Raw genomic sequence first — 19,894 nt, forward strand, 5'->3', positions numbered from 1 at the left:
GTTCTATTAACCCTCTATAGAAGCTAGGTGGTTTGAAATACACAATTTCTAAAGTTATTTCTGAAAGAAAACAACAGAAAAGTTTATTTATATTCAATTTTGGGATCTTTGAATTAAAATAAATGTTGATAAACCGAACCACTATATATTTGTTTATATTGGTAATAGCATCGATTTAATACTGGGCACTTACAGTTGATCAGATAGCTTTTTAATGCGCTCAGCTAATTTTGAAATAATTCTCACTTAAGGCAAGTCGAAGAATCAGTGATAGCGATAACCCATCCTAACCCCTCGGAATTATTCCATTTCCTAGTGCTAATTGTGTGGACGGAAATCTGAGAGAGCGCAGCGTAGGGTTAATGCTTTCTGTTTCCCCCATTCCATGCCCATGTGTGTGTGCAACATTTCCCCTACTTTCGGGGAGAGAGAGAGAGAGAGCTCCGCTCTCCCAAGCGTGTGTGTGAGCGACATATGCAGCAGGCAGGAAATGCAGTGCTTGTGTGTGTGCGTGTATCAGCAGCAGAGCAGAGAGCGAAAGCAGCGCAGCGACAGCGCGGCATGTGTGTGTGCTCGCTCGCGAGAGCGCATTGCACATGCACATGCACATGCACGTGTACCGTGTTGTCTGTCTGCCGCGGCGCCGGCTGTGTGTGTGTGAGCTCTGCCAGCTCGGCAGCGCCGTCGTCGGTTTCACATTTTCAACGAGCCAACGGAGTCGAGATGGCCAACTCCAGCAATCAGTTTGAATCGAAACGCGAGGCGGTAAACATGTTTTGAGAAAACGAGCTCTCGCCGAACGAAACGAAGTCGAACACCCTGAGTCGCGCCAAGTGCCAAGTTTAAATTATTATTATAAAATACGCAAGTTACCATCTTATGAGTTGAGTTGTGAGAAATCACAAAGAAACGAAACGAAAGTGAAAAATCGCAAAACGCAAAGCCAGCTCACACCAGGATTACAGGGCACTCGGGCTGCGGAAAAAGCGATCGAAAAATGAAAACCAGAAAGTGATTGAGTTGTGCACCACCACCGCAACCCACAACCCACAGCTAAAAAGCTACAAATTAAACAAATTCATTTAAAGTTAACTAGCCAACTAGCAAATCACCAAAATGCCAGCCACATCTTCCATCATCACCATCATCGCAGTTGCCGCCTGCCTGTTGCTTCTTGTGGCTGATGCGCATGCGCAGCAGCAGTGCAACTGGCAGTACGGTCTCACCACCATGGACATCCGGTGCAGTGTCCGCGCTCTGGAGTCCGGCACCGGATCGCCACTTGACCTCCAGGTGGCGGAGGCGGCCGGCCGCCTGGATCTGCAGTGCAGCCAGGAGCTCCTACACGCCAGTGAACTGGCCCCGGGACTCTTCCGGCAGCTGCAGAAGCTCTCGGAGCTGCGAATCGATGCCTGCAAACTGCAGCGAGTGCCTCCAAATGCCTTTGAGGGTCTGATGTCGCTCAAGCGACTCTCCCTGGAGTCACACAACGCGGTCTGGGGTCCGGGAAAGACCCTGGAGCTGCACGGCCAGTCGTTCCAGGGACTGAAGGAGCTGTCCGAGCTGCATTTGGGCGACAACAACATCCGTCAGTTGCCCGAGGGCGTCTGGTGCTCCATGCCCAGCCTGCAGCTGCTCAATCTCACCCAGAACCGGATACGTTCCGCCGAGTTCCTAGGCTTCTCCGAGAAACTCTGTGCCGGCTCAGCCCTGAGCAATGCCAATGGAGCAGTTAGCGGAGGCTCAGAGCTGCAGACACTGGATGTCTCGTTCAACGAGCTGCGTTCTCTGCCGGATGCCTGGGGAGCGTCCCGACTGAGGCGCCTGCAGACCCTTAGTCTGCAGCACAACAACATCAGCACCCTGGCTCCCAATGCCCTGGCTGGTCTGAGTTCCCTGCGAGTGCTGAACATCTCGTACAACCACCTCGTTTCCCTGCCCTCAGAAGCCTTTGCCGGCAACAAGGAGTTGCGGGAACTGCATCTGCAGGGCAACGATCTGTACGAATTGCCCAAAGGTCTGTTGCATCGTCTGGAGCAGCTGTTGGTTCTCGATCTGAGTGGCAATCAGCTGACCAGCCACCATGTTGACAACAGCACCTTCGCAGGTTTGATCCGCCTGATTGTGCTGAATCTGTCGAACAATGCCCTCACCCGCATTGGATCCAAAACCTTCAAGGAGCTGTACTTCCTGCAGATTCTGGACATGCGGAACAACTCCATTGGCCACATTGAGGAGGGCGCCTTCCTGCCCCTGTACAATCTGCACACCCTCAATCTCGCCGAGAATCGCCTGCACACACTGGACAACCGCATCTTCAACGGATTGTATGTGCTGACGAAACTCACGCTGAACAACAATCTTGTGAGCATTGTGGAGTCGCAAGCCTTCCGCAACTGTTCCGATCTGAAGGAACTGGATCTCAGCTCCAATCAGCTGACTGAAGTGCCCGAGGCTGTGCAAGATTTGAGCATGCTCAAGACTCTGGATCTCGGAGAGAATCAGATTTCGGAATTCAAGAACAACACCTTCCGCAATCTCAATCAGCTGACGGGTCTGCGATTGATCGATAATCGCATCGGCAACATCACCGTAGGCATGTTTCAGGATCTGCCCCGTTTGAGTGTTCTCAACCTGGCCAAGAACCGCATCCAGAGCATCGAGCGTGGAGCCTTCGACAAAAACACCGAGATCGAGGCTATCCGATTGGACAAGAACTTCCTCACCGACATCAATGGAATCTTTGCCACTCTCGCCTCCTTGCTGTGGCTGAATCTCTCCGAGAATCACCTTGTTTGGTTCGATTACGCCTTCATCCCATCGAACTTGAAATGGCTGGATATCCATGGAAACTACATCGAAGCCCTGGGCAACTACTACAAACTGCAAGAGGAGATTCGTGTGACCACGCTGGATGCCTCTCACAACCGCATCACGGAGATTGGCGCCATGTCGGTGCCGAATTCCATCGAGCTGCTGTTCATCAACAACAACATCATTGGACAGATCCAGGCCAACACCTTTGTGGACAAGACGCGTCTGGCGCGCGTGGATCTGTATGCCAATGTGCTGTCCAAAATCTCGCTTAATGCTCTGCGCGTAGCCCCAGTTTCGGTGGAGAAACCAGTTCCCGAGTTTTACCTGGGCGGCAATCCCTTTGAGTGCGATTGCTCCATGGAGTGGCTGCAGAGGATTAACAATCTGACCACCCGCCAGCATCCTCATGTTGTGGATCTCGGAAACATCGAGTGCCTGATGCCGCACAGCCGCAGTGCTCCACTGCGTCCGCTGGCCAGTCTCTCCGCCTCCGACTTTGTGTGCAAGTATGAGAGCCACTGCCCGCCCACGTGCCACTGCTGCGAGTACGAACAGTGCGAGTGCGAAGTGATCTGCCCTGGAAACTGCAGCTGCTTCCATGACGCCACCTGGGCCACCAACATCGTGGACTGCGGTCGCCAGGATCTGGCTGCCCTGCCCAACCGCATCCCTCAGGATGTGAGCGATCTCTACTTGGATGGCAACAACATGCCCGAGCTGGAGGTTGGCCACCTAACTGGTCGACGCAATCTGCGGGCTCTCTACCTGAACGCCTCCAATCTGATGACGCTGCAGAACGGAAGTCTGGCCCAGTTGGTCAATCTTCGAGTGCTTCACTTGGAGAACAACAAACTTACCGCCCTGGAGGGCACCGAGTTCCGCTCGCTGGGACTTTTGCGGGAGCTGTATCTGCACAACAACATGCTGACCCACATCTCGAATGCCACCTTTGAGCCCCTGGTGTCCCTGGAAGTGCTGCGTCTGGACAACAACCGCCTGAGTTCCCTGCCCCATTTGCAATATCGTCACAGCCTCCAGGGACTGACGCTGGGCAGAAATGCCTGGTCATGCCGCTGCCAGCAGTTGAGGGAATTGGCGCAGTTTGTCTCCGATAACGCCATGGTGGTACGGGATGCCCACGATATCTACTGCTTGGATGCGGGCATCAAGCGCGAGCTGGAACTGATCGGCAACCTGGCCAATGGACCCGATTGTTCCGACCTTCTGGATGCCAGTGCCAGCAATATCAGCTCCTCGCAGGATTTGGCCGGAGGCTATAGGCTGCCCTTGTTGGCCGCTGTCCTGGTGCTGATCTTCCTGGTCGTGGTGCTCATCATTGTCTTCGTCTTCCGCGAGAGCGTGCGCATGTGGCTCTTCGCCCACTACGGAGTCAGGGTGTGCGAGCCCCGCTTCGAGGATGCCGGCAAACTGTACGACGCCATCATCCTGCACTCGGAGAAGGACTACGAGTTTGTGTGCCGCAACATTGCCGCCGAACTGGAGCATGGTCGCCCACCCTTCCGGCTCTGCATTCAGCAGCGAGATCTGCCCCCCCAGGCCTCCCACCTTCAGCTGGTGGAGGGTGCCAGGGCGTCGAGGAAGATCATCCTGGTGCTGACCCGCAACCTCTTGGCCACCGAATGGAACCGCATTGAGTTCCGAAATGCTTTCCACGAGTCCCTGAGGGGCTTGGCCCAGAAGCTGGTGATCATCGAGGAGACGAGTGTTTCCGCCGAGGCTGAGGACGTTGCCGAGCTGTCGCCGTACTTGAAATCGGTACCCTCGAACCGCCTCCTCACCTGCGACAGGTACTTCTGGGAGAAGCTGCGCTACGCCATCCCAATTGAGCTGTCGCCCCGTGGCAACAACTACACTTTGGACCATCATGAGCGCTTCAAGCAGCCAGTGTCGCCGGGCATGATCTTCCGCCAGGCGCCACCACCGCCAGCCTACTACTGCACCGAGGAAATGGAGGCGAACTATAGCTCAGCCACCACGGCCACACCCTCACCACGCCCAACGCGACCAGGAGGAGCCGCCAGGATCGTGGATTCCATGCCCATGCCGATGCGTCCGCCCTCGGAGCACATCTACCACAGCATCGAGTCGGAGTACAGTGCGTATGATCAGCATGAGGCGCTGTCGATGATTCCCACGGGCCTAATGCATCAGCACCAGCAGCAGCAGTTGCGTCTGCATCAGCAACAACAACAGCAGCAGCAACAGCGTTTGCTGCAACCGCAGTTCCGGGCGATGCCGCAGCAGGCGATTCCCGCTCCTTCCGCGCCGGTACACCTGCGCAGTGGCAGTGGTTTAAGCCAGGCCAGCACCAGCACTCAGTCAACGGCCCAGGCCTCCACATCCGCAGCAGCGGCACAGCAGCAGCAGCAACAGCAACAGCAGCAGCAACAGGCAGCTGGCAGTGAAGCAGCCAATAAGAACGGCCAAGCTTTCCTGGTCTAAAAAACTCCCCCTATGGCCATATCCATCTCACTCAGCCTCGCAGGGTTCTTCTCCGCAGGAGCGGCCATCTTGAAGCTGATCGCTCACTGGCGCAAAAGGACTCGGGAAGAGGAAGCAGGAACAGGACGCACACACCAACACACTCACATCCAAAACAAAAAGACTTTTCGTAGGCATTTCTTGAAACACAATATATTTATACGTATTTTTTTGTCGGAGCATTTCGCCTTTGGATGTTGTGGTTGTTGACGTTTCGTAGTTGTGTAGCACTGCCAAAAAGGAAAACGCACAAGACACGCCCACAACACATTCATATACGAGCATATAGGAATACATTATTCTAATATAATTACCATAAACGTAAAGAAACAATTACTAGAAATGTTGCAGAAACACTTTCAAATTCAATGTGATATATTAATTAACTATAATTAAATCGGCAGACGAGAGTATGCCCCTTACTGTAATGCGTAGACCTATGTAGTAGTTCTAGCCAGGCGTAAAGAACGTAAACCTAAACCTAAAACTAAACTAAACTATTGTTAACTACAACTTAAAGTAAACCTAATGAAATATGTACACACATTCGTTCGCATCCAGTTGACCGTGTTTGTCGATTCATTCATCCTAAGCTACACGAAACAATAACTAAATGAATACTTGATAAACTTAAATGTATATAGAAAATCGCAGGAGCATACCCATTTAGAGCACTTAATGTATTTATGTATCGTACTGTATAGAGATGATGGAGCTAAATTAATTCAATTAAATTTACTTAATGAAAAAATGTATTATTAAATTAATTATTACCATTACATAAAACCAAGCAGAGGAATATATCTGAGAAAATAAAATGCTAAAACATTACAAAATATTGACAAAAATTAAATCACACACGTTTTCTTACTCAACCCGGGTAATCGGGGGGAATTTTCCAAAAGGAGAAAAATTAATTGAACTACCTATGGTTTTCACAGAAGCGAAGCCTGCTGTGTCCCCAAACATGCAACTGACACTATTCCCAGAAGGACTGAAAGAGGAAAATGGCAGTTTATTCATTTCCATTCGGCATCTGACCTGTGGGAAATGCAAAAGGTCACAATGCAAACGTTAACTAAAACCCAAACGCATAACTGAATTGCGAAAACCAACTAAACAAAAGCTATGCGCAAGTTAATTGCTTGTAAATAATTGTACATAAATAAATTAATGGAAAACGCACTCAAACAAACACTTTGCATATGCCACAGCCACACCCACACTCGGACATTCTTTTATGTAAATTATTATTTGCGAAATTATAAAACAAAATTAAAATGCGGTCCAATGCGAAAATTGTATTTTGCACATTTGCTTAACTCGCCATTTGCAATTGCACATTCCCCGTTTTTTTTTTTTTTGCCGCCCCACAGTATTTTCATGCTTTGGCAAACCGCAACTCTATCATCGGCTAATGTCCCCAAACAAAATAATAAAATTCGAAACAAAAAGGAAGGAAACAAAACCCATATAATACATTTAATTTAGACGCATGGCCGAACAACTATATAAATGCATTAATGTTACAAACGATTCAGTTTTTCCCCATTAGATTCGCTTGCCAGTGCTTTAAACTTTAAGCTGAATAGAGATGGTCCGTCCTCAGAGCATCTACCATTTTTCTTTATTTATGACCAGCGTATTGGCATGTGTCTATTTCTGGTGTAACCCTGACACTTTTTTGGCAAAGTCAGCCGCAGAGCCATGAGCTCGTGCCAAAGTCGTTGGCCAAAATCGATGGATGCCACTGGCTTAAAACAAACACTGAACTTGCCGACTTTATGAGGGCAAAACTTTATGTCATGTAATGCACACACTGGCAGTGCCATCGATGGCAAATTAAGTATGTCAATTCGATGGTGGAAATTGTAAAAAATAAAAGGGGAACCGAATCCCAGCTGGAAAATCCAAAGCAAAGCCAACTAATTGAAAATCAATAAACAACCAAGCACAACAAAATAAGTGCAGGAAAATGAAGGAAAGCCCTGCTAGTGGCCAATTTAATGGCGAAATGGAAAGCACTCACACTCAGTCAGATACAGATACATTAAAACGGGTGGCACCAGCAGATGGTCGTTGGCTTTGACCATTGACAATTACGGGAAAAACTCTTGACCTTTCACGGAAAAGCAAAAAAAAAACAGCATAGGACAGATAGATGTTTTCAGGATGTGTCAATACTAATTAAGGGGCCATTAAATCTGTGATTAAATAAAGTTGGAGTATCAGAATATGAAAGCTTAAAAGTATATCCTTCCTTAATACGGTAATTGACAGGAATGTCAGGCTGTTGGGCTCAAAAAACCGCGCACTTCATTGACGTTTTTAAGCAGCTGCAATAATGGAATTTTAATGCGGGGCTTCTATAAAATGAAGAATATGATTTAAATTTATATTTATTTGCACCGAAACTACGTTGGGCTAGCTAGATCCCAGATCTTTTATCCATTCCGGCAGCTCAATCAACTTCTTTAATTTGCAGCATTAATATCTTATGGGTCCGGGAAACTCGGAAATCGATTTAAAGTTTTCCCGAGCGCCACCCACTCAATGACATTAGCCGGCACTCCCGACTTGACCAGTTCTCGTCTAACGACGCCCCAGTAAAGTGAAGTGGGTTGACGCGTTTTCAAAAATTGAACGATATTAAAAATGCATTTATGCAAATTTAATTGCACGGGCGTGCACACTTGCATAAGCCACCGTTGGGGGCGGCCAAATAAATGGATAACTCGCCATTAAGTTGCTGGGTCGCGGAGCCCAAGAAAATTGATTTGTTTAATAATTAAAACATGCAAACTGCATGTGTAAGGCAAATCACTTGCGGGCCATAAAAGGTATTACCAGGTTGTGATATGGCTAAAAGCCATTGCCGACCATTTACCTGTTGTTCGGTCGGTCGGCTGTCATAGAGGAATTTGCAATTAATGCTGCTTGACAGGCACCGATAAATAGTGGACGTATATAGTGTAGGCTTACCCACGGATAATGCCGAATATCGGGCTTGTAATGAGACCCTGGGGCATCATCTCCATAGCTATTTACAGAACAAATATCCATTCTACATATGTATGGTCCGCTGGGCTTGCCACTAAATTTTGATTTGCCAATCTTTAATAAAAACAGGGCGTGAGGCGTAAGCGCCAACACAAATATTTATGCTTTATTAAAAACCAAAATTAATACACTAGAACAACAACGATTATGCGTGGCATACATGAAATATCGCTGTAACTACACAAACAATCCGCCCGAAAGTTGGCTTTCAGGTTTGTTTTTTTTTTTTTTGTGTTTTGGGGTGGCTTTGTACAACCCTCTCCGGCTTATCGGCATTTTAGCCGGATTGCTAGGCGTCCGCCGCCCACTCCAGCGGAGGAAATAATACAAAAAAGGGTTTTCATTTCTACCAAATATTTGGGATTCCCTTGCTGCCGCCCGCGTTTTTTCCACTTTTTGTTAATAAAAAAATGCAAACAAGGGTGGATTTAAAAGGGGAGTGGCAGGACGAGGGCCGCTCGAAACAAAACAAAAACTGGTTCACTGTGGCAGCGGAGTGCGAGGGCAATGCGATAGGTACGCCAACTATTTGCATACTCGTACAGCACTAAGCGCATAAATAGACAACTACAAAACAAGTTGGCCGACACGACGGTCGGTGGGTCGGTTGGTTGGTCGATCGCTCGTTGGCCATTTGGTCACTTGGTCGAGACGACTGACCGCCAGCCGTTTGGTAGGTAGGTAGGTAGAGATGGCTTTATTCTACGTGGGTCTGGGCCTTCGCTCAATCTGGCCGTATCGCCGTTCTAGCCAGGTTGAATTGGGCCGCAATGCTGCCGAGAACTATTGTCTGCAGTTGCCTGTTTATGCATGCGGTTTTCGCGAACTCGAATATTTAACTATTTTGCTCTGCGCCGCTTGAGTCCTTGAGAAACCTAAAAAGAATCAGTTTAACTGGGTCCTAAAAATTGGTTTGAACCCAAACAGCTTCAGCAATATATGGAAACTTTAAAGTTTGTTCAAGAAAAACGTAACTTACTCAAAAAAATTTGAAACTGAGATTCCATATCTATAGTGAAGTGGGTTAGAATAGGTCGTAGCTCTTTTTAATACGATCAAGTTTCTGGTTAAATGTGTTTATCGAGCTCCCATCAAAATCTGGGAAACTTTTGTTTTCAATCACTTTGGAACTTTTACACTACTCAAAGTGCTTCCCCTCGAAAAATACTTGTGTTACGTTGACACTGATTGCCAAAGAAAGTACAGTGGGGTTGCTGTGGGGGCAACGCACTTGTACTTGTGCATGTGCCAGCGAGCATATTTTATCTTAGCCGTGGCAATCTGCGTAAAATTATTTATTCATATTCATAACTTTTTCGCTGCCATTCTTGTGCAATCACATTCGCTGACTGGCTGCGAAAGTGGCTGACTGACGCACTGACAATCCGACTGCTGCAACAGTAAGAGCAGCCACACTGCCCCACCTTGCACCACTTTGGTCCCACCGCTGAAGAAAAGCGAGTGCACTGCGAGAAACCAATCATTTTGAAGCAATTGTTATGTGAACGATACACCTTATTTAAAGGTTTTATTTGAAATTCACTGTTTTTACTTAATAAAAACTGTACTTCTTAGGAAAATTTCCGTTTGTATATTTTCATTTATTTCCAAATTCATATTATATATCCACTATTTTCCTATGAATATTAGATTCTAGTTGTATTTTCTCCCAGTGTGAAAGCCAGCCAATCGTGTGCCGCTTTCGCATTTCCCACGGCATCAAAATGTTGCCGTTGTGCTTGTTGCTTTTGCTTCTGATGTGTTGTTGCTGCTCCACAGCCTCACCTCGAATTCTACAGAATGGCAAAGGTGGGCTGGAGAAAGAGTGGAGAAAGGTGAGGGCAGAGTCGGAGGCAGTCTCGCGCACTTCCTTCATTTGCATTACAATGATAAACTCCAAAGTGTGTGCCAGAGAATTTCTTAATTTTTTTCTCCTTGTTTTCGTTTGAATTGCTGCTGCTGCTTCTGTTTCTTTTGATTTTAGTTTTCCATGTTATTTGTATGGTTGGATACCAGCCCGGCATGAAAATATATTCGCAAAAGGCAAAAGCAGAGAGAATCGGGCATAAGTTATTTATGGACGGGTTCTTGCTTTTTGGCTTTGTGATTGGCACACAGCTGGCTGCGTAGACCAACAAACCTTACCCCAAAGCATCTTCCCAAAATCGGAGATAGAACCGAATTTCATCATCGGTAGCTGAACATCATGTGGAACCAATTTAGCCTCAATTCGTTTAGAAGAAGTGGGGAAACAAATGAGTTATCAAACCGAATGCTACGCTCATTAGGCATAAATTTAGCATAGATCCACTGTAGAATGCTGCCCAAAAAAAGGGTGCAGCCCGATTTGGACTTCGGATGTGTCATCAAGAGCTCTGGAATGCCTAATGAAGACATCTATTCACATTTTCGACTCCATTGTGAATTATTATTTGTGCCTCATTTCGATTGACTTGGCACAATCAACAACGAGCCCGTTTCCCATCCCCAACTCCCAGCTAATTGTTATGCAATGCTGCGGGGGCAATCGAGCATTTGAGGTTCTGCCAAAGGAAACGCCATCGCCATTAACGCTGCCAAGCCGAGATAGTCATTGAACTTGGTGCGACGTCATCGACACATTTTTTGGCAGTGCCACAGTCGCATCAACAGGCAACAAAAAGCTTCTGGCTCCATCTGGCCGATGGAACCCCAAGTGGAAATACAGGCAAACCTCAGTTTAATATACCAGACATTTGTGAAGAAATTGTTATTTGTTATTATTAAAACTTTCATATAAAATTTCACAATATTTATAAATGTATTCCACTGTCCCTCAATGCGAGTATCCACTGTGTGTGACTCGAGTGTGGCGACCACTAAGCGATACCCGGAGAGAAGAGAGCAGTCGGGCCACTTGTGTTTATCATCTCTCCCCTTTTTGTACAAATCATCAACTTAATTATGCTTATATTAAGGTTTTTATCTGCACGGTTGACTTTCCACATGGTAGGAAGAGGCAAGTGCCGGTAGCTCGAGTGCAACAACTCGACTTATTTGTTGGGGTCGGTCGTCGCCGATCTGAGCCACTGTATACACTGTATATGTATCTGTATCTCCGCATCCGTATCTTTGCATAGCACTATCTAGGTATCTGCGCCGCGTGTGTGTGCGTTTGTCAAGTGCACTCCTGGCTTATTTGCATATAGTAGGCACTTTGGTAATTGAATTCAGTTAGCCACCGCAAAAAGATGGGACTCACGCGCACGCTTGATTGGGGCAGAAGGCCCTTATAATGTGTTGACTGCCTCTGGAACTAGAGACCGTGGGCCTGGATCGGATAGGTCGTTTATGATTAAGTTGGGCCCCAGTCGAGGCCACAATTAAGCAGAACCTTTCTGGGCACTCCAAAACGAAACTACAGTTACAAAAACGGAGAGGAGAAGGAGCCAAGTGCTTGGGCCAGGAAAACAATATGCAAATGCCGGTGAATGAATTACAATTAGGCAAAAAGACGATGGGAATGACGCACGAGTATTGGTAGAAACAAAATATCCATGGGATGTGCGTGTGCTTGAATTTTCAAATACGACTACACACAGTCATAAATAATTTTTCTTCCAATCAAATAAAAAAGAATTCTAACGAACCATCGTGCACTTGGGCAATCAATGAATAAAATTGTAAGCAGCATTTTCAAACCAAAGTCAAACAGGTAAACACAAATAGAGACAATTTTGGTAGAAATAATAAATACCCTTGATAAAGAAGGTATGCATTTTTTAGTCAAACCTTACAGTTTTCGTGCAGATAAAACATAAACCAAACTCACCTTTATACCATAGCATTTTGATGGGGTCCTATTTTAATTTATTTATTTAAGCTGATAGATATCTAATAATTTCTGTGTAGTTTGTGACTTTCTTCGCCAGGACACAACCTTTTACACTTTGTAACCATCTTTATCTTGATCAGGAAAAGATTTAAATTTTCCTATCCTTCCAGCACCGAGGAACACCTTTCCCTTTGCCAACTTGTGTCAGGGCTACCAAAATGAAGCATGTCATAAATAATGTATGCATCCATAAGATATTCAAACTATTGCACAAGTACTTCATTGTGGATGGATTTGAGTGGGGAAAAAGCGAGTTCCCCGAGCACTAATTGACCGAAAAGGACCACCGGCCGACCAGCACCGACACGTAGCCACTGTCATTTGGAATGGCTCTCGGATTTCCCCGCACCCAGTGCCAACATGTCCAAAAGGATGACAAACTGCAACGTGACTGCAGGTGGATGCACGTGGCCCTAAGTTGCATAACTGTGCTGGGGCTTAAACAATTGTTTGACAATATTCAACATGACAATTGTGTCGTGCGCATAATTACGCTTGTCAATATAAAATGGGTTAAGATTTCATAAGATCTGCTGCCTGCCAGTCACTGATTATAACTGCATGCCGCAGTCGATGGGACAGCCACTTCCTCCACGACATGACAAGCTAATTGAAATTTCATTAGCGTTGGCCCACCAGAGGAACCTGGCTCCAGTAATAATTTGTAATTTATTATTAATAATTCTTAACACTCGAAGTCAATTTTCGGTTGCCACAGCGCTGATAAGAATGCACGAGATCTGTTATTTCGTTGGAAAAATTATCATTGATCAGCAGCCCAGGCACATGAATTGTTTGAATTTCGGCTGGAGTTGCATGTCGAAGGAAAATTGAAATAGTGTTTAAGTTGATATGAGCTACCGAACAAGAAAAAAACAAAGCTAAGCTGATAAAAGATGACCTGGAAGTTGCACCAGACGAATAGTGTTGCAGATAGTGCTAAACAAGAGATCGAAGTGTTTAAATGCACTTATATATTATTTCAATAATTTATCGCACATGCTTCATAAGAGAATATTAAATACTTTGTGAACATCACGCATTGAAGCTTAACAAATTGTCAGGTTTTAAACAGGCAAGATTTCCAAAGGAACTTGCTTCCTTGCCTTTGCATTTTGGTCCTTGTCTTAGGGATATTCCTTTAAGCACAAATAGTAATCACACGTACTCGTACTCGTTGCATGCCTGCTGCTGCATGCAACCTGAAAAAGGGAAATGCAATGAAACCAAGCCAAACTGAAACAAACCAAGCCAAAAGCAATCCGAGTCCAAACACCCGCAATCTCACACACGTCGCTGAGCTATTCAATTATGGGTGTGCCCGGGGCCTCGGAGGAGTTGGGATAGGAGTTGGAGTCGAAGTTGGAGTTGGAGAACCGGAGACCGACACACAGGATCGGGATGGGTGGAGGGTTCAGGGGCAGATGGAAGAGACCCAGAGTTGTCATTTGGCCTTTATGGCAGAGTATTACGATTATTACTGTTGGGGTTTGTATGCATTATATGGAAATACATTCGAAATTATCAATGCAGGTAATTGCAGCTTATCAGTTATGCTTATGGCTTAGGCGACAACGGCAAATGCCGCCTATGAGATATGTATAAATTGTATATACGCACGGCCCACGCCCTTTTTATCAATACGAGCGGCAATAACAACAAATTTTATTATAATATAAGTGAGTATCGTCTGGCAGCCAGGCATTCTCGGTAATTGCATTTCATTGATTTTTATACCCTGCACACCCGCCTTGCATCTCGGGCGACTCCATTGCAGTTTAGTTTCGAGTAAATAATCACTAAGTCGTTGGCTGTCCATTTGGCAAAGTGAAAGAGTGTCAAATATGTCATAATACTTATCTAAATTGCACACAGAAAGCCCGGAACGGAGCGCTTCGGAAACTGCATCCAACTGGAAAAGGAGGCTGGTCTGAACCGCCTTGGCCAAGTTCGACAGCCTTTTAAATATTTATCGTTTAGGATATTTGCCGCCCACTTGAAGCTAAGCCCACCCATTAAGCGCCCTCTTACCAAAATGGCAATTGGATCCAAGTGCTCCATTCGCATGGATATAACCGCTGTGTTTGTGCCAGGCCAGAAATTGATTTGTAATGCAACCGATATTATTGCGTTTTATTGCGATTGCATTGGCACAAAATTCTCAGGCATTGGCAATTGCTACGGATTTGCATTTACTTGCCTGCATTAATATCGTCGGCCATAATCACATACAGCAATTACGTAGTGTTTGGGGGGAAAGCTGTTCAATAAAATAACACTCTGTCGTAGATGGAATTCGATAATGCCCTAATGTGTCTATATACTTAGCATAAGTGCATGTGCATTTTGTAGATCAATATGCACGAGAAAAGCAATTATAAATTGGTTTAAAGTCACTCAATAAGTAGTTAATTATATCAAGTTTAGTGCAGTTATTAAAATTTTACGCAGTTAACATTTGCCGAAGGGATTGTTCAAATGCAATTTGAAATGAGAAGGATAAAGGAAAGTTAATAAGTAACAACAGTATAAATTTCTTAGGGCACAGCTTACATAAGCTTATTCCTGATATGTATTATTCAATGATATTTTATAATTTATGGTAGCAAAAGTTTTTTTTTTTAAGAGCACTGAAATATCTAGCATGCGAAAGCCAACTGATGTATTCATACGCAAAACTCATCAAATCCATTCAGACAGCAGTCAGACATTTGTTTGTTTGATTTGCAAAGCCGTCTAATTGCTTTTTGTCATTTGCTAATATTGAATACTAAATTACTTAAATTATGCATTAAAGTGCGCTGGCTGCGATGTAGCACCCTCGATCGATCTCCCCATTCCGAGTGACACCTTTTTTCAAAATTGAAAACAGTAGCCGAGCACTGGGAAAATTCCCATTCCACATACGCCCCGGGGAGCTATTGATTTTGCATATTAGCAGGAGGTTACAAGTTTTCTCGACTCGGCTTTCTCGGGCGAGCCAAATTGAGTCATATTTGCCCTGCGGACAAACGAAAGCCATACAACTGCGATGGATGCATCAAAAATGATTCGATGTGGGGACAAGGCCTCGTATCCGTATCTGTATTTGTATCTCCGTATTTGTATCGTCTTCCCGGTCGAGTGACTATCTGCAGTGCAATCAAAGTATTGTGTGTTTGTTTATTGAATTTAGGTCTCTGTTTGTTTATCTAATTTTGGTGTGTAAAATGGAGCTGTCCGTAGTGCGGACCTCGATCGACCAGAGAGCAAATGCCGAATGCCTGACTGTCTGCATAATTGTGTGCTTAACGCGTGCGTTTCTCTCCGTGCGACAAAGCAAACAGCTGCACTGAGGAAAAACAACAGCGAGTCGATGGAAAAACAATCGGGGGATTGGGGCACCAGATTGCAGCAAAGTCGATGCGACTGCCACGTAGTTTTCCTCCACCAACCCAACCTCCTCCACCCATATCGGCAATGGGCACGAATCATATTATCAGTCAGCCGGCAACCAACGATGTCCAAGAACAACAATATCAGGCATTCGATAGACCCAATGCCCGATGTTTGAATAGACGACTAGTGAAATACCCTCGCAGGTATAGATAAAACCCATTTCCAAGTCATAAAAACCATAAGCCCTAATGGCAGACTATTTACTTAAGACTGTTATCGTACTGCGATGTGCGAAAAATAAATATCTGATCTCTTTTAAATGGGGGTATGTACTTCTGATATGTTCATGTTAAAACCACATATCGTCTATTATAAAAGGATTTGTAAATACTTTTTGGCTGTTTTTTGCTCATTATATATTTAATAACACTTTGCTTAACAATTCCTTTCAGTTATGAACTGAAGACCCCTATCATGTGGTAGACTCCTTGTTCATCATAGGGCATAATTAAGACCCAATGCAGTTGCAGTGAAACAGATTTCAGCTCTGCTCCAATGTGCCTCCCCCTCACTTTTGGGTTCTTAACACTCGGAAAAGGAAATTAAATAGTCAGAGTGTCGTCTCTCATATCGCTCATGCAGTAACGAGTTATGTACGCGATCTTATCCGGAGGAAACCCAGTTATAGTATATGGTCAGGGCAGTCAGTCAGCCTTAATGGTGCCACCACCCATACCTATATACTGAGATATATAGCTTCGATTCGAGTTGCAGACAGACGTGCGCCCGTAATCAATGCGTCGACACATTGGGAAAAAAATCGAAATCAAAATCGAACACCGTATATGGAATATGGCGACTGTCGAGCCAGAAAACCAAACAGTTTGTTTAAGTTCACTGCTGTTTATTTATACATAATATGTTGTTGTTATTGCCGGAGCATAAATGCACACAATACATATCAGCGGAAATGCGCTTAAACCAAAATTGTAATACTCTTGAATGGAACGCGGTGAATATGAGCCGCTTTGCTCGTGGTGGCAGGAAGTTTGGAAAAATTTAAATCACATCTTGATTGGGTTTATGGCATATGAAAATTAAATTTATCGAAGGGTTCGCAGGCAATAAATCGGGCCGGAAATAGGCCCGTACTAATTTAAAGGTTTTCGTGGTAGGAAATATTAACTCCAGTTAGTTTAACAAAAGTACATAACTAATTTCTTGGTGAACTGATTAGCTTAAGCATGTTAAGATTGTTGATTAGGTTTTATTATGGTATTTATTAACTGATCAAAACAGATATATTCCCGAGCTATAAAAACTGATTATCCGACAGTATGTCAGATAAAGCGTTAAGCTTCCATTAAATGCGATTGTGCAACTTGACCTATTCTCCAATGAAAATATCCATTCATTCTTAATTTTTTAATATTTTTTACAGTCACTGCACCTCCGCAACCCATGCCGCTATTGTAATTATTGTCACACTTCGGAAATGCAGTTCAGGAGAGCCAAGCAAATAATAATGAAAAAACTTTCGAACGCCGTTCATGCGGGGGGCGTTGGTGAAAAGGAGGCGTGGCGGGTCAATATGTCACAACTGGTGCAGATTCCGACTATTTGTTTATGGCACGTGAATAAGAGTCGGCGGCATGGGAGCAAAAATATCGCAAACAACGTCTGTTGCCCTGCAATTTTCATTTCATTGAAACATAAATATTTAAAAATGATATTTACGCGGGGCCAACGATTTGTGCCAGTTACTCATTCGGTGCCTTTTTGTTGTCTTCCCTACCCGCTTCCCCTTTTTTTCCGTGCCGATAACAGATGGGCTTGGTATTGGCCCGGAACTCCGAAAAACTTAACTAGGGTGAGAAAAAAGCCGTGCAAACAAATAGTCGGAAAGGTGGAAGGCCGGGCAACAGCTTGTCAATTATATAGACTGACAGTTGGTCTGACTCTGGGCGGTGTATCTTCTGCTATTTGGATTTATTGTCATCATATAATGTTGGAAAGTTAAAGGGAAAAGCCGCCTTGTTGTCCCAAGTTGACACTTGTTGCGTGCTGCATGCCGTTCCATTCCTTTGGAAAAACTATTGGACGCCTAGGGTTTTAATGACATTTCCTTGAATGAAGCCACGCCACCGCAAATTGCGGAAACTTTTGCGGCAACTCGAGATTTTATTGTCCCAAACAGACATCAAAGGGCCAGCAGAATGGCAAAGACAACAGAGATCAAAGTCGCAGTTTGGAATGGGTATGAGTCACACACCTCAAAGACGACAAACAAGCCACAAAGTGACAAAAATGAAGCGAAGACAAAATGCCAGCGCAACTCTTAAGTGGAAAATGCGCTCGCCGGGGCTAATGGCACAACAAATACCACTAAGTAAATATGTAGAATTGTGCATAATAATGCTAATTAGCTGGGAAGACCGGGAAAGCGAAGACTTGTGTGGGGCCAAGTTCCACCCAAAAAAAAAGGGGGCGGCACCTGGCACTGGCACCGAAAACGGAAATAAACAATAAAAGCAAATTTGTGTGACAGAAATTATTTAATAGCTCAATTTTATGACCCCGGCGAGACTCTGGCAACAGGAAGGAGCGCCACCTGTCGTGAGTTCCGCGACTCAGCTAGGCTGATTTGAGGTATACGAACGTGCTGCGGTTGCAGTGCCAAGCAGATGGAATGCAGTACCGTAGTCTGGGCCAGGGCCCATTGATTTGGAATCCGCTTTAAGGGAAAATGAAAAATTAAAAATGTATAAGCCGAGCTGCATGCTCGTCTACCAACATGTAAAGCTGCAGTTTCCGCTGGGAATGGAGCTATGAAGCCATTGCTTACTTCCGCTTGTCAATTCGGGTTTTGTGGTTGGAAAGCGGACCTGACATTCATTTTCATAAGCGTTCCATGGCGGAGGTCTCGAGAATTTCACTTTAAAATTAATTTCGTTAAGATTTCTGTTTACAATTAAATGCAGCATCTGGCATGCGGGCGGGGAGCTTAAGACTTTGAATACCGGAAGTTTTCCATTAGCTGGCTAACCATTCGTTATGGTCGGGAATTGGGAAACGCTTTTTTAAAATGGTAGTCTATACAGATACCTAATCTTAAAGATTCCATTTCATGGCACCCTTATGGTGTTTGCATTGCAGCTAAGTTATCTATGAAACAGCAGCAAATTAAGCGTGTCTTATCGGCAAATTGCAGTTGTCAGTTGCGGCCAACAAACAGCAATCAAGCAGCACATTGTTTGCATTCTTGCATTTATTTTTCCGCCGACATCTTCTAATTGCTTTCCCCACTGCAACTCGGAAAATCTTATCGTTGCAGAGCACTGATTACAAGGGATTGAAGTGACGGCGAATATGAGGAAACTCTTCAAGTGCCTTCATTGGCAATTTGACTTAGTTGTTGAGTTGCTATTGATTTAACTAATTTGTATATCGAAAGGAAAAGTGAAAAGAAACTGCTTTCTTGTTCCACGCCTACGCCATGAATAGTAATTTGTGTGTTAAACTAGAATCCCAGTTCTAAAACCTCACAAAATCCACGGCTGCCGAATTACACACATTTGAATGCCAGCTCAGCACTATTTTTTAAAGAATATCAATTCGAGCACGAGACAAACAATGCATTTATTTGTGTTGGGCGACTTTTTCAATTGCATTTCGATTCTCCAGACTTCATTATGGCAATATCTCCGGGCTGAGATCGCTCTAATTGCTCCACTGACCACGAAGGCGTTTCACTTGAGGCCTTTTATTCGGTTCATAATTATTATGACAATGTTTCGGGGCCGCTGCCCAGTATGCAAACAAAACACCCGGCTGAGGTCCCAATAGCCAGCTGGCCAAGAAAAGCCAAGCAGCTATGCATTAGTAATCAAGTCGAAACTGTATCTGCGACTGTCTGCACTGAAAGAAATTTAAGCGAAGGCCAGACTAAGCGATGTATACACTGTACTGAATAATTTATGAAAAAAAAACATTAAATGCAAAGGAGTTATATTCTAAGAAATTTACCAATAAATCATGGAATATTATTGATTTTTTGGTTGTTGTTTTTTTCCAGTGTACCAGTGAGTTCCGACTGTATGTGTGGCTTTAGTGGGCGTTGTTCAAAGACGGACCCACCTCAATTGCCGCCGCATGCAATCTGCATCTAAATTGATCGTAATAATTATTGTTTCTGGCCGTTGCCTCGTAGCTGCTGCGTTAAAAGTAGCTCAAGTGGATTGGGATTTCTGTAGACCAACAATG

At 44.8% G+C, this 19,894-nt stretch overlaps 1 protein-coding gene across 1 annotated transcript; it reads left to right on the forward strand.

Moving 5' to 3' along the window:
• The first annotated feature begins 736 nt into the window (after positions 1-736).
• LOC6610024 (toll-like receptor 7) lies at positions 737-6,175 on the forward strand. The gene has a single exon (XM_002034606.2). The coding sequence runs from the start codon at positions 1,117-1,119 to the stop codon at positions 5,278-5,280; it is 4,164 nt and encodes a 1,387-aa protein (XP_002034642.1). The 5' UTR covers positions 737-1,116; the 3' UTR covers positions 5,281-6,175.
• Positions 6,176-19,894: the final 13,719 nt, after the last annotated feature.

Source organism: Drosophila sechellia, chromosome 2R (genome assembly GCF_004382195.2).
Source record: "Drosophila sechellia strain sech25 chromosome 2R, ASM438219v1, whole genome shotgun sequence".
NCBI lineage: Eukaryota > Metazoa > Arthropoda > Insecta > Diptera > Drosophilidae > Drosophila > Drosophila sechellia.

Bases quoted from the DNA above. Each gene is read 5' to 3' on its own strand.
- LOC6610024 (XM_002034606.2), top strand. From the start codon at position 1,117: ATGCCAGCCACATCTTCCATCATCACCATCATCGCAGTTGCCGCCTGC.